Below are 12,449 nucleotides of genomic sequence, written 5' to 3'. Positions count from 1 at the left end.
ATTCACTTCTTTATTATGCTATGAAAGCTTGTTGGGTTTTTCCCATCTAGAGAACTAATTTCCCCTTCAAGAACTAGTTCACATAAAGCGGAGATCACCTCAATCTTCCTGCGGTAACTCCATGGTGCTACCAAAGTTTGATTCAACTGTTATACAACAAATATGTATAAACTGATGCCTTCCTTAAGTTGCATGCCCTTGTGAAAATGCTTCAATGTCAGAATAAGGAAAAAGCAGATAACAACAGAATGTATTTCCTCAGCACAGTTTTAGTACCTGTGTAGTCAAGTTCCTCCTATTGGAGTAAAAATTAAATCTCATATGTCTTACCCACTCACTGAAGTTAGTACTCCACAACTACCTCCTGTTGCCCTTTTTTGGCCATGATCTGGCTGAGATTTCATTGACTGAAAATGTCCTACATTACTGAAATGAGCTGTTTTCACCTCCTTCCTGTTTCACATATGTCTAATGTTTGCACTATGAGTGTAGCTCGCCAAGAGCAAGGACAGACTTTTAGCTGTGTGTTGATGAATTTCCTAACTCAGAAATAGTGAATGGCTTCTAGATGTTCCCATAATACCACAGAGAAGTATCAATTCACAGTAAAAAATGTCACCAAAGAATGTTAAATTAATAACTTGCCATATATTAAAGAAGATATATTTTCGCCCTTAAGGGTTGTTGTTCATTTTATTAAAATTCTTGGTATAGATTCAAAGCACGCTTCAAGTAGCAATGGTGTCCACCATCTGTCTCTCCACTAATATGAAGGCTGTCTTCCACAAAACCTGCACCATTACCCATCAAAGATTGCTCCTGTAAGCTATATGCTGTCCTTTACATTATTATAGTCATAATAGACAACTCATGACATAGAATTTTTGGTCCTACCTCTCTCTTTTTCTCCCCCTCTCTTCCAGCTAATCTCCTGCTATATGCTTTGCCCTTACAATATCACTGCTCTTAATGATAGGTAACTAACCTACACATTGTGGAAACATGCATCTGACATTTCAAAGATACACCATTCTGAATGCATAAAGCACACAGGTTAAAACTAGAAGAAAATGAAAGAGTTTATTTCTGATAAAGCTTGTAAATGAATCTACACTTACTCCAGAGTAAACTGAGCCTGTGATGCATGTACAATAAGGACTTTAAGCAAAACCATTTCAGTACAACTTAGAAAAGAGGAAAGTTGAAAATAAAGATCCAAATTTATGTAAATATCCCAAGAAGTGAATGAGCGGGAACTGTATCAATACTATTCAGAAAAACAATCCATAAAAACATTATGGAGAATCAGTGAATTTTAATGTTCTAATATATTTAGGAAAATATTAATATTTCAATAATACAAGTGCCTCTATCTATTAAGCCATGCATTTGAGTCCCATGATTTCAGAAATGACACCTGAGTGTTCATGCACAGTACCAAGAAGCAAGAAATACTGCAGTATGGAGAATCTAGTAGGGTTTGTATCTTGGTGTTCTGCTTTTATTTTGTCTGTAGCAGTTTGGCCAGCAGCAGCTGTGCTAGTTATGGTGGTGTCACAACATTTGTGCAACAAGCATGGTGTTACTCTAACCAGCTTGTCAGCCCTCACCAGCACCAAGCGGGGCTGCCCACACAGAGACAGGCTGCTGCTTTCTACCAGCCCTACACAGGCAAGCAGCTAGATTGCATTATGGGAGGGTAGGCAGCATATGTTTACTTTCACCTCTCAGCTATCAGTATAGAATGAGAGCTAATGTATAGCAAGCAGGGAAGACTTCAGATGCAATAACCCTGCACCACGTCTTTCCTACCTTTTTCCTAAAGATCGGGTAGCTCTGATTGATATATGCAACTTTCACAGTTGCCACTAAGTATAGCACAATAGGACCTCAATATGCCTGTTTTTAAACTAGAAGTACTCTTATGGAACATTGGAATATAGATCCCTTCACTCCCTAAGGGATCTATCTTACTGCTAAAAGTGACATTTCTAAGATATTCCTCCCAGAAAAAGCCATTTCCATATTTTTCTGGTAAACCACATAGCAGAGGTAAAAGGAAGAAAGAAAACTTTAATTTAAAATAAACTCTAAAAAGTCTTTTAGATAAGCAGAGATACAGGGACAGTGATTCACTGAATATTTTCTCAAATATTACAGGATCCTTTGTATTATATACTATTTCAAGTTTGCTTTTAATTTCCCAGTTATTTGGACAGTCGGGCAAAAGTATTAATAAAAGAAGGGCAGCAAAAAGACAACAATGCCTGTGTATTACAGTCAAGAGATTCATCTAAAAAATAGCATTTCTGCATTTAATGAGGGTTGAGGACAACAAATGAGAAGGCTACAGTTCCCATTATCCTGGGTACCAACACTATGTATGAATACCCTTGTTTTGTAGCTTGTTTTTTGTATACAGTCCTTATTTTTGATTCTTACAGCATGGTTTTGTCCTTTCTGTGTGCCAGCTGAGCACCTACCTGCACATTAAGAATCAGGTATGAGTAACAGAGCCTCTGATGGCTGATTGTCAGAAGACTGATGTCTTGCATCACTGTTATGGACTTGAGGCCAAGTCCTTTATTACTCTTCTTCTCAATATACATATGAAGCATTTTTAATTGTAGGCTTTTAGTATTTGTAAATCAGTAATTTTACTTACGCAATAGTATTTTTAAGGCTTGGACACTAAGTTCATAGTTTGGAAAACAATTTCCATCATAAAATATTAAAAATGTATGCTATTCAGAGCTTCAGCAAAGATTAAATGTCATTTGAAGTCAACAGGATAGCATTTTTTTCCAGCAGCATAATACCTGACCACCATAGTGCTTACTTGCCTCAATATTTTTAAAGCCTTTTCCCCCACAAATATTACAGAGAAAAACAGAGGATGACTTTTGTAAAAGAGGTAAATAAAGCACAAATTGATCCTCAAAAGTGTTTTAGATGTTTCACTCCATTATTCCATTCCTTGGGGTGGAATTTGTCTGAACAAATGTATAAGTAAGTCCACAGTATAAGCATCTGTGTCTCAACTAAATGCCCTCTCTAATCAATACAGAGAAATAAGCACTTCAGGGAGAGGTATCTGAGGTGTAACCTTTAGACCAGCATGACTTGCACCTGTCATTCCCTATTGACTACCAAGGGAATCCACAGGAATACCCTACACCATGGATGTCTAACATTCAGCAAGGCAAATTCTGCTTTCTGTTTCACAGGAAAACCGCTGGATCCCTGCCCTCTCAAAGCCTGAGAGTTTGGATTTGGCTGTACCTGGACAACATGCTTTCTAATGAGATTCATTTAAGAGTGGGTCATGTCCACCTACTCCAGCACAGGGTAGCGGCTTGTCCTTGTTTTGCAGCTTCATAAAGCTGATGCAGCTCCTTAGAAGACTGCATGCTCCACTGACCAGCCACACTTAGCAAACCAAGCCGCAGAAGAGCGGAGAGCCCAGGCCACCCCAGTGCACATGATGCATTTCCAGCCTCAGGGCGCATGCAGAAGGCACCAGTTCCTGCAGCGCTGCCCTTCACCATGGGACTTGACCAGGTTACAGGAATTGGCACCCCTGGCTGGAAACTCTTCTCACTACCACGCCAATCCTTCCTTCCCAAGTTTTGCAGGTTTGCCAGCTCTCCTCTTCTGGTTAATTATTAAAACACAATTTATTTTGATCTAATTTAATTCACAAATTTTGACATAGTATGTGGAACTAATAAACAGTAATCTCGGCACAAATCTTAGAGGATTAGACCTTAAAATCATCTGTAGACAATAAATACACCTCTTAGGCTATTATTAACTGTGACAGAACTTGGATCAGGTGTGGAATATTTTATTTTCAAATTGGTGATTCCTGTCAAATAAAAGGTAAGGGTTCTTCTATCAAGAATCTCTGTAAACTTTAGAAACTTGCACCAGATGTCTAATGAAGGTTTGCAAGCAGCTACATACTACAAGCCAGAAGATGTTACATTTTTTAAGGCTTCTGACTGTTCTACGGCCTGTATTTTGACAAGTGCAGTGTGTTATAGCAGTAGATGAATGTACATGGAAACTGTGGCCCTGCTAGCTACATTACAGTCAAACAGTTGTGGGGTTTTAAAAATCTACCTGTTCTGCTGTGGGTTTTGTATTTGATAGGAAACACATTGCACAGTGACACTGAAATCTTGTAACAGATGCAAAGAAACCAAAACAAAATATCATCACCTTGGCCAGAAGTAAAACCCCAAATATCTGGTGTCTCAGCTTTTGTATGGTGGTGCCTATGTTCTGGTGCAGACACGGCAGCGCTAGAATAATACAAGTAGTTGCATAAAGTACTTAGATTATGCTATATATATATTTGACTTTTCCACACTCCTTAGAAACTTCCTGCCTCCCAAACAGGTCTGTGGAAAAGACAGACCTCTCTGTTCCCCTGCTTCCAAAAAACAAAGAAACAAAATAAAAATCTTCCTGTGACAACCATGCCCTTTCACCTTCAAAATAAGCAAAGCATGAAAAAAAATATCCTGCTGAAAGTCCATCCTTTACCCACCGACCATGCCAGCACCGATGTGCAAGTGGGCTCCTGTGCTGCCACAGTCCCCTTCCCTGTCGAAGTCTGTGGAGGTCAGTGTGGCTTCAAGCAGGAGCTGGGGCTCAGGTGGGGCTGGCAGGCTGGCATGGGAGGAAGGGGGAGCAGAGGGCAGAAGACTTACATTGGCCGTGCAACTGAACCTCAGTGTATTCTGACTTCCAGCATCACCCTGAGTTTACTTTCTATGCTTTCTTTGCCAAGTTTAATGAGATAGTTTTACCTGGCCACAAGAGTTTGTCTCATGTAAGACTTCTTACTTTGTTGGAAAGCAGCTTCACAAAACACACTTTTGTCAGCTCTAGTATCAAGGAAAGATTAAAAACCACTATTTTTCTCCAAACTCTTTCATAAATTGTGCAAGAAAAGAAAAGAGAATACAGGGTGTCTGCGATGCTAGATGTTCTTGCAGGTATTGTCTAGGGGGATTATCTCTGAAACTTTCTTTCCTGCCCTGTAATTTACACTGCTACTGCTGGTAATGACTGTAAGAAGTATAAGCAGCACTAATGGGTATGGATCACTGTTCTCCTAGACTGTAAAAAAATAGGAGCATGGGGAATGATGGCATCCCTGTAAGACAGATCAATGCAGCTGCAGATTGGTATTTACACTATTCAGGTTATTTTCCTTAAATGGCATCATGCCTCACACATTCAGCTGAAGGGTATCCATATCCATTCAAGTTCATGACAGCTATTCTTAGACATTCTTTCATTTTTAACACCATTACCAAGACTACTACTCTACTTTTTTTAATGAGGATGAGCAGAAACCTGTTTTATCAGGTTTCGATCTATTTAGGTAAATTAAAATCTTTTGCTATAATTTTCCTATAGTTATTCAAAGGATTAGTGGGAAAATGTCACTGAACAGCTACTTGCCTCCTCATTAGCATTCATGACCAAACCTTCCGGTAGGGCTGGTTTTGGCTGCTGATGGAGCAATACTTAAAAGAAATTGGCTTCTCTGTGAAACAGCTGCTCAGCAATACCACTATGCAAGGGAATCGGTGATAATAAGATGATACTATTACAGCTACACTGGGAGCATAATATATTTTAAGCTGCTTTGAGGTATACAGTGGGGGTCCAAGAATTGGAGCATGATTGCTTGTCTATTGCTAGGAACAAGGAACAGCTGAACATTACATGTCTGCTTATTTGGATTAGTCCTATCCTAAGATTTGAGGTAAAAGAAAAATCCACATCTGCTGGAACTCTTCGCTTCTTCTGTGTTTCCTGTCTGCTGGAAAGGTTTTTTGTTCCTTTTCCTAGTTTTTGGAAAGGTTTGTGAGTCCCATTGCTGAAACAGGTATTGCGTTCTTTGCTAGAAACACTGAGGACCTACTGTTTCAAAGGAATTTTTCTCATTTTGAGGCTTGCCTTCTCAGGCAAGATTATCAGGAGAAGATTATCTGGATCCTTATGCACCCATTAGTGAAACTGCAGATACTGGTTTTTTTGGAAAATTACCATAGAGTATGGCAATGCAATAGCAAATAAAAAGATGTGGGCAATACAGATGTAAATATCTGCACATAAGGCTCAGCCAAGAAACAATGGCAGCTGGTATGCTGTGTAGTGACTCATGCTAATTCACACCAATTTTCTAGAATATGAAAACGAAGTGAAAAATACTTTTGTCAGACCTTTGGCTCTGAGACATCTTTGAACCTCACATACTATGAGAAACACTTCTGAAAAAATTAATCTAGAAGAATGGAGCAGTTAAAAGTCCCAACACAGTGACAGCACCTTAGAAATGTGGAAGACAAAGGAATGAATAAGATTGTACAGAGCTTCAGGATGCAAGAACTGATTGCCAGTTAAAAGAAAGGCATAATTTCTTCTGATCATAGCCAGTTCCAAAACGCTTAATAATTTCTCAAGTCCTCTATTATGAATTTCATATTTAGCTTCTCCTGCTTATAGTTATTACAGTAATTAGTGCTTGCAGATATTTGGAAAGTACTGCACTTCAGGTAAAATGAAATACAAAACTGACATAGAAATGATGTAGGAACACTGCCAGCAGGCTGAAGGAGGTGAACCTTCCTCTCAGCTCAGCACTAGCAAGGCCACAAAGTCTGCGCTTCCCAGTATGCACTAAACGAGAGATATGGACATACTGGTGCAAGTCCAGCAAAGGGCAGTAAGATGATGAAAGGACTGGATCATTGTTCCTATGTGCACAGGCTGACGGGGCTGGGACTCGGCTCGGCATGGAGAAGGAGCAGGTGGATCTCATCAATGTATATAGGTGTCTGGTGGGGGAACTAAAGAAGATGGAGCCAGGCTCTTTACAACAGAGCTGAGTGACAGGACAAGAAGCAATGACCACAAATTCAAAAACCAGGAAATTCCATCTAAACACAAGAAAAGACTTTCTGTGAGCATGACCAAACATTGGCACAGGTTACCCAAAGAAGCTGTGGAGTCTCCATCCATGGAGATATTAAAAATGCAGCTGCACATGGTCCTGGGTAGCCTGTGGCAGCTGACCCTGCTTTGAGCAGGGGGGCTTGACTAGGCCATCTCCAGAGGAGCCTTCACATCACAGCCATGCTCTGATTCCGCGACTCTGTGTAGGAATGTGTGTCTTACCAGAGGCTAAAGAGACAGTGTTTAAGTTACAGCAGATTGAGATTCTTTGTAGATAAAATCATGAATAGGAATCTGGGGCAAAATCCTGAAAAGGAAAACAGACCTCAAGTTACCTATCAAAACAGAAATCATAAAAGCATTCCATCTATGCTTATGTGTATGGTTGTGGGAAGAAGGCAAATAAGATGAGAAAGGCAAGGCATATGAAGGTCAGATCATAATTCAAGAAAGGATTCACATACCTCTAGAATATGTCTATGTTGCAAAGGTTAGTATTACCCTAAGACGTGCATGGTACAGCAGAAATCAAATTGCAAAAATCTATAAGATCTTTCATGTCCCTTTCAAGAGTGTGCAAAATTATACAAACGTCTACATGAGCAAATAGGATGGAAGCAACACTAGCTTAAATTAACTCCCCATGGCAACAATGATAATATACTCTCTATCTCAACATTACTTAAATGTTCAAATATTCTGTTATTGCTTAGAGATGCTGCTCTTGATAAACACAGGTCCTGTACAAAACTTCCATAAAAATCTCACAATTGGCTATATTTATTTTGTTATTTGTGGTGTACTAGCATCAAATGGCAGAATCATGTCCCAGAACTCCCTTGTACAATCAAAGCACCAAATTGAAACAAAGAAAAAAAGATTCTTGAAGCATTACAACAACTGACGTGATCTAACAATCCAATATTTGCTTTATACCAAAAAGCATCATCCCATTTTGAACTGCAACAAATCTAGCTCATTTTATACCAAAAGACAGCTTATTAGATTAATATATTTTTCCATTAATGTATTTGCCCTTATAGAAAGACTAAGAAGTTTTTCAATATAAGTGAACAACTTCTAAATAGTTTTAAAGTAGCATTAAAATACTGAAGGTCTACACAAAGTTCAAATGCTCTTTGGTAAGATTTCACATTGCAAATTCTCTTTAGAACATTAATGATAAACCAGAAGAAAGCATTTAGTTCTTTAATCCAATTTTCTACAGAGCAGATCCATAAGAATCCCAAAACATGATATTTACAACATGTAAGTAACTTCCAGCTATATACTTTATTGTCAGTATTAAGATACAGAATTTCAGGTTATTGAAAAAGCCATAACGTGCTTAAGTTCACTGCAGTATAAAAAGGCCTCAAGTTGCCAAAGACTTAGTAAGGTGCCATCTCAGCTTTGTGCTCAATGAGCCCAGCGCTTTCAGTAAACTGCACTGCTCACTGAACACCAGCAATCACCCTGGCTTCCCTCTAGAAAAAGAGAAAAGCCCTGTATGTGCCATAGATGGTTTGAAATGTCTGTTCTGCTGGCCTACTCATATTGTAACAATGCACTCAACTTCTGGATTTTTTTTAGGTCCTCTGAAGCCAAGTAAAATTTTGAAAATCCACTACAAAACAGCTCCAGCTTCACATTCAAAAGGGAAGCCATCACAATGCAGAGCACTGCACAGTCACCCACACCACAGTCTTTCAAAGGACTAAGGATACTTTCTGAATTATATTAGCATCTGATCTCCTGCTGAGGACTTTTCTCCAGCTCATCCTTATATTACACATTTCCTGTTTCCTCCTTTTATAATTCATCTTGCTTTCTGTGTCATAATTTCACTGAGAATCAATACCATAAAATGAAAAAACCCATTATTTGGATAAAAAAAATGACACAGAATTACGCCAAAGAGTTAAGAGACATCTTCACTTTTTTATGAATGCAACTTCAGAGTTCTGAAGCTTCCAACTTCAGGGATAACCTTTCTACCACCCTCCTACATGTGTGCCCATGCCCTATTACCTGGGTTACACCAGCTTTACTGCACCTTTCTACCTGCATGCAAAGATGCAGCTTTGCAATCCTCTTTGAAATGCTGCTTAGTGCCAGACCCTTTCCAACTTACACATATGCAGAAATGCTCAGGGGGGCACTTTGAACACAAATACAGATTTCATATTTAGATAAAGCCATGACTGAATATTCTGAAGCTCTTTTACTCTTTGATAATCTGCAATTATGAGAAATTTATGAGAAAAGCTCAATACAGTGTGATTTGTAAATACAGACACAACCATAAAAACTGCTTAATGTTGATTATTAAAGAGATGAGTTTAGCAAATTGCAACACTGAACCTTTGATCTTACAAAGGTTGAGGACCAGAAGAGATTGGAGTACTGATTAGAAACAAATAAACCCTCCAAACTGTTCTTGTTAATTCTTTCTAGCTATAAAAGATGTGTTCGATACTGCTTAAGTGGTTTGCATGAAAATCCCTGTCAAATGCAACTGAGCCCTTAGTGTTTGGAAGCCAGAAGCCCTCTAGGAGTCTCTTTACATCACAAGAAAATCATGCAGGAAAAAGCTACAGCCTTAAGGCTACAAAAAGGCAGACTACAAAAGAACTGTCTTGCAATAACAAAAATCATGGGAGAACCACAGTTCATCTTGCAACAGGGAACATAATTGCAAACCTAAATTTTGCATTTTAAACTAGCACACAAAAATTATAAACCTCTCTATGAATATCTAATCTCTTTTTTCAACATTAGAAAAGCCTGCAGGCACTTAACAGTTTGATTCTTGATGTCATTGTAATCAAAGGCAATACTCACAAGGCTGATAAGCATACCAGCTGTAAGTTAACCCTTATCTTAGCAAAAATGGGAACTTCAAATGTGGTATCTAATTGTAAAGAAAAGAACATTAGAATCTATTATGGATAACTGACTTTTAAATCCCATAACCTTGAAAATACGTAAATTATATTCAGCCTACCATCAAACTTCTTGTGCCGGGATACAAAAGTGGTGCGTACAAAGTGACTTGTCTCCTCCACTAAGTTTTCAAACTCCAGTTTGCTCTGTTGGCTTAACTTGTCCTCCATTTCTGAGGTGCAACATGTATATTCCTGAGGGCAGATTCTCAGATGTTCCCCTGGAATCACAAGAAAAAATGGATTAGTAATATTTAATATTGATAGAAATGTGTCAGAACCAAAAACACAGCATGTCTCTTCAGTTAAGGAAGGTGGGCTATCCAAGGGTTCTTTAAGGTTTGACTGCTTGATTTGGAACACTTTGCATCTGTATCAACAGCTTTGCAATAGCTGGGCATTCCTCAGGCAAGAGGGAAGACACTCTTCCCAGAGCTGTTTTGACTTCAAAAGGTAGAACTGTCTCATGCCAAAAGCGATTCCTCACGCTGAAGAAGCCTTCTGCGTAAACAAATGTATACTTAAAAATTCAAAGATAATTGCTTGCTTTCTGTTTGTATTCAAAATGCCTAGAGAAATACCTAGCAAGATGACCTGTTACAAGTCATCAGAGCTGTCTTGCTGTCAAAACCTGAACAACAGGAATTATGTATTTCTGTATATAGGTCCCACTTGCCCAAACACACCGAAACATTCTCCTCTTCTACCCCTCCTTCCATTCTGCTTGAGTAAGTGTATTTTAATGACTGTATTTGGGTGCCACACATTTTCTTGGGCAGCATTTCTTGTTAGACTGAGCAAGTGCTCTGCTGAATAGGAGAAAGCAATGAAGAGTTTAATTAATGCTTATGTTATACGGAAATGCAATGTAAAAGGTAATGAAAGCCTCTTATTTAATTCAATAGATTTATCTCTTGAAGCACTGTGCCAGTTCTTCTGACGATATTGCTTTCTTTGGTACAATTTGCAAGTGGAAACCAATTCTTTAGCTCATGAAATTAAAATGGTCTGTTATTACATGAAATGTGAATTTCCAATTGACACCATACTATGGGTGTCAGAAACATTTAGCTCAGTTTGTACAAAGGCAGGAAATTCTACCATTCCCTCTTGAGAAACAGCAAGAATGATCTGCCTCTATGATTAAAGTTACTTGTAAGGCAATGAAAACATTTAGCTTTCTGTACACCAAATCCTGATTAAAAATCCCTCTGCAAATCTCTTAAAGGTGCAAATAAAATGATATACAAAGCCCAAGGGTTAAATAAATACTGAGGACCTGATTCTCATTTATATCGAGCCTCCTTTCTACCACTGCTGAGCCGTAAAGAAGATTTAAATGCAATTTATACCTACTTTAAGGCTACTTTTCACCATTCCTATTATGTAGTGACGAGAATCAGGCCCTAAGGTTTATGCTTCCCCGGTGTATAATACATTTAGCTGCTGCATCATTTTAAAGACAGCATCAAAAAGAGGTTTGCACATGTTTAGAATAAACATTGTCTTGAGTGAGTTTGCCTTCACCTTATTCCAATTTTTGTTTCAGTTTTTGAGTGAAATCTTTTTAATTTGAAATTCAGTCATTCCTCAACCCTGACCCATCACCCCCAGCTTAATCTTTTTTTTTCCTGCAAGAGTTCATAATATATGAACTATAATGCCCTGAGATTCCTTCTAGCAGTCTCAAGACTTTTTAAAAGCTCACAGCTACACTCCTTCAGGAAGAATAATTTCATTACTATCAGTTACTGTCCGGCAGTACCACATACAAGTCCCAGTCATGTCCAAAAGCACCGTGATATAAAGCACTGTTATAAACCTGGAAAAAGAGATATCCCATGACCATCAAAATATTGTAAGGATTGTTTGCTATGTCTACTACACCCTCCCAACACAATAAATTAATTCTTCTCCATTCTCAAATTGGGCATCTAAGGCATAAGCCACACATACAGGGACTGGTGAGCCAGCTGCCGTTGAACATAAATGACAGCGGCAAAACAACGGTTGCCTCACCCTCTACCTCTCACGTTAAAGTGAAGCTATTCAACAGGTAACATGTGACTGCAGAAGTACCATAAGAAGACACAGTAAGAATTATATTAGTAACAGTAACGTTCTGAGTTTATATTAGATGTCAGAAAGGCAAGGAAAGCTGAAATATTGTGTCATTAGAAGTAGTGCTTCTAATTTAATGATTAAATAAAAAAAACCCTACCCAATCCATAATGTCTATATCCCCCTTCCTCAATAAACCCAGACGTTTTTGCTCATTGGAAAGCACTGGGCAGATCTACTATTCCAGTTCAAGCCACAGTGGTAGTTTATACCAGGGGTCCTCAAACTACAGCCCCCCAGGATCCTCAATCCGGCCCCCGGTATTTACAGAACACCCCCGCCCCCCCCTCCCCCCCCCCACCGGGGGTTGGGGGGGAAACCAAGCAGCTGCAGATGACTGCCTGCCACTTCATCTGCGAGCCATGCCCCTGGTTAAAAAGTTTGAGGACCCCTGGTTTATATTTT

At 38.9% G+C, this 12,449-nt stretch overlaps 1 protein-coding gene across 1 annotated transcript in view; it reads right to left on the bottom strand.

Annotated features, from left to right (window-relative positions):
* Positions 1-12,449, bottom strand: part of GPC6 (glypican 6) — a 773,218-nt gene that overhangs the window by 530,894 nt on the left and 229,875 nt on the right. The window contains exon 2 of the mRNA XM_055702939.1: positions 9,986-10,144. Within this exon, the coding sequence (XP_055558914.1) occupies positions 9,986-10,144 (159 nt within the window). The remainder of the gene's footprint in view (positions 1-9,985; positions 10,145-12,449) is intronic.

This window comes from Falco cherrug, chromosome 2 (assembly GCF_023634085.1).
Source record: "Falco cherrug isolate bFalChe1 chromosome 2, bFalChe1.pri, whole genome shotgun sequence".
In the NCBI taxonomy this organism is placed as follows: Eukaryota; Metazoa; Chordata; class Aves; order Falconiformes; family Falconidae; genus Falco; species Falco cherrug.
This window is presented reverse-complemented; position numbering and strand designations above follow the sequence as displayed.